Consider the following 2,360-nt stretch of genomic DNA (forward strand, 5'->3'; position numbering starts at 1 on the left):
ATAGGTGTTTCGGGACACTTTTCAAATTGCAACTGATGTAAGTATAAAATTTTCTACTTTATTTATAATCTGTATTTATCAAATTTTTTTCGGTTGCAGTAAAGTTAAATAATAATTTCTTATTATTTAATATGAAGGAGAATGTAATTTTTGTACACCAATACACAATTGTAACTTAATGGTTAACTTAAGATGGTATTTTTTGCTATCAGATCATTTAGGTCAAATCCTTTAGCACTCTTAAGTGACATCTCATTTTATGGATCAGCGACCTTAAAAACTGTGTAAGTAGAAGTGCTTTTTGGCTTAATCTATCTTTAAAAATAAATAAGATAAGAATTCTACTCGAGAAATTAGAATTTATTACTCCCATCAAGCATCTACTGATATAATCATTTTATGCATTACGGTGCAAATTAAGCCTTGAAATTTCCAAATTGCAGAAATATTGACTTGACTTTCTAGAATCTCGCACTGATGTACATAAATTTAGAAATCAACCTCATTCCATAATTTTTGATCTTCATTACAAAATTAAACATTACCTAATTTTAGTTAGTAATTGTCATAATTTACACCGCCATCAGACTGAATCTCTCGTATTCGAATAACGTCTTTAGAAATTACAATTATTGTATGACTGTGACAGCGTTATATATTGTAATAGAGTAGAAATATCTATGTTAGGATAATTCTGTTAGCCTATCCTTACGTAGTTAACTTCTAATTTGGATATACTGTGTTTTAATATACCACTGACTCTTTGTGATAGTGACACATATACACATACTGAAATTAATAGTTCTATTTGTGAATGCAAATCATATACTTACAGTTCGAATCATTGTGATTGTAACTTACTTATGATAGATTGTAAATTATCGTGGAAATATTCCGTGATAGGACATATCGTAATCTGACTATTCTGTATTAGTCATCAGATTTCTATGTTCATAAATACTGTTGTCGGCATGAAGGGAGCAGTAGCTAAAATTAATATCTAATTTAGTGAATGACTCCAAAGTTAATCGTACTAACTATGACTCATGAACTATTGAGGAAGAGTATATAGATACAGTATATCGTGTAATAAAGTGGATTCTTAAACTTAGTGTTTAACGTAAAGTACCAGGCGTCTAAGTCTTTGTGTAGTCTGCTAGTAGAGCAAAAGTGTTTCTGATAGTGCAGATATCGTTCCTTGATACGTGGTTCAAGAAATTAACTTATTGACGGTACATTACGGTATCTTGTTGCAAAGCTATTTTGTGACAATAACATAAATAGTTGCTTTCAGATATAGCTTCCTTCAGATTATTCTAATAATAAACTTCTTGAATACTTCTTAAATAATAAATTCTTAAATATTCTGTTTTGGTTAAAAAATTTCAATTAGAGCCTCCACACGTGCTTATTTATGCTGTATAGTTCCCGCCAAAATTACTACATGCTCACCAACTCCGGATTTAGATTCAGCCTCAAGCTGTGAAAATATTCTTGCTCACATATCTTTACGTTTAGCTGTTTGGATAATGGGTATTGCAGCTTTTATAGGAAACATACTTGTTATTGCAGTACACCGTACCAACGGCAATCAAAGGATGAGTAAAGCTACAGAACTCGTCTTCAGCAATTTAGCCCTATCAGATTTTTTAATGTCATTATATTTGTTTATTATTGGTGCTGCCGACGTAATTTATCGAGATCGTTACGCTCAACATGCTGAAGAATGGCTCAGTAGTCCAGCATGTTTTATTGCATCATTCTTAATATCTACGTCCAGTTTGATGTCGGTCATTATGATGTTATTTATCAGCATCGATCGATATGCAATTACTGCTAATCCATTTGCATCATCAGATGAAAGATATAAACGAACCAAAATAGCATTAATAGTCGGATGGTTATTGACATGCACCTTTGTTGGTATACCAATTATAATGAGTATTAATCAAATTGGAGATAGGCGATTACATGAATTCAGTTCTATTTGCTCTCCGAGTAATCTAAGCGAAACATTCTTTTCGGCCTGGACATTTACTTTTGTTATAATACAGCTTTTTAGTTGGACTACCACACTTATAGTTTACGCGATGTTACTAGTTTCAGTACGTAAAACGCAACGATCAGTTCGTAGCAGTGCTCAATCTCGCAATTTTGCTATTGCAATTCGTTTATCATTAATTTTAATTACAGATTTAATTGCATGGTTACCAGTATATGTTATTTCTGCGATGGCTATAATTCAAGGGAGATTAAATATATTTACATTACAATTTGCAGTCATTTTAGCTATACCACTAAATTCAGCGATTAATCCATACATTTATACAGCTACTGGGACAGCTTGCTTCAATCGATTA

General features: G+C 31.8%; 1 protein-coding gene across 1 annotated transcript; it reads left to right on the forward strand.

Moving 5' to 3' along the window:
* Positions 1–1,457: 1,457 nt before the first annotated feature.
* Positions 1,458–2,360, forward strand: TRIADDRAFT_33371 (uncharacterized protein; the record flags this gene model as incomplete). The annotated part of the gene is made up of 1 exon (XM_002117936.1): positions 1,458–2,360. A coding segment is annotated over one exon (903 nt), but the record flags the coding sequence as incomplete, so codon positions are not given.

The sequence above is a fragment of the Trichoplax adhaerens genome, genomic scaffold (assembly GCF_000150275.1).
Source record: "Trichoplax adhaerens TRIADscaffold_33 genomic scaffold, whole genome shotgun sequence".
NCBI lineage: Eukaryota > Metazoa > Placozoa > Uniplacotomia > Trichoplacea > Trichoplacidae > Trichoplax > Trichoplax adhaerens.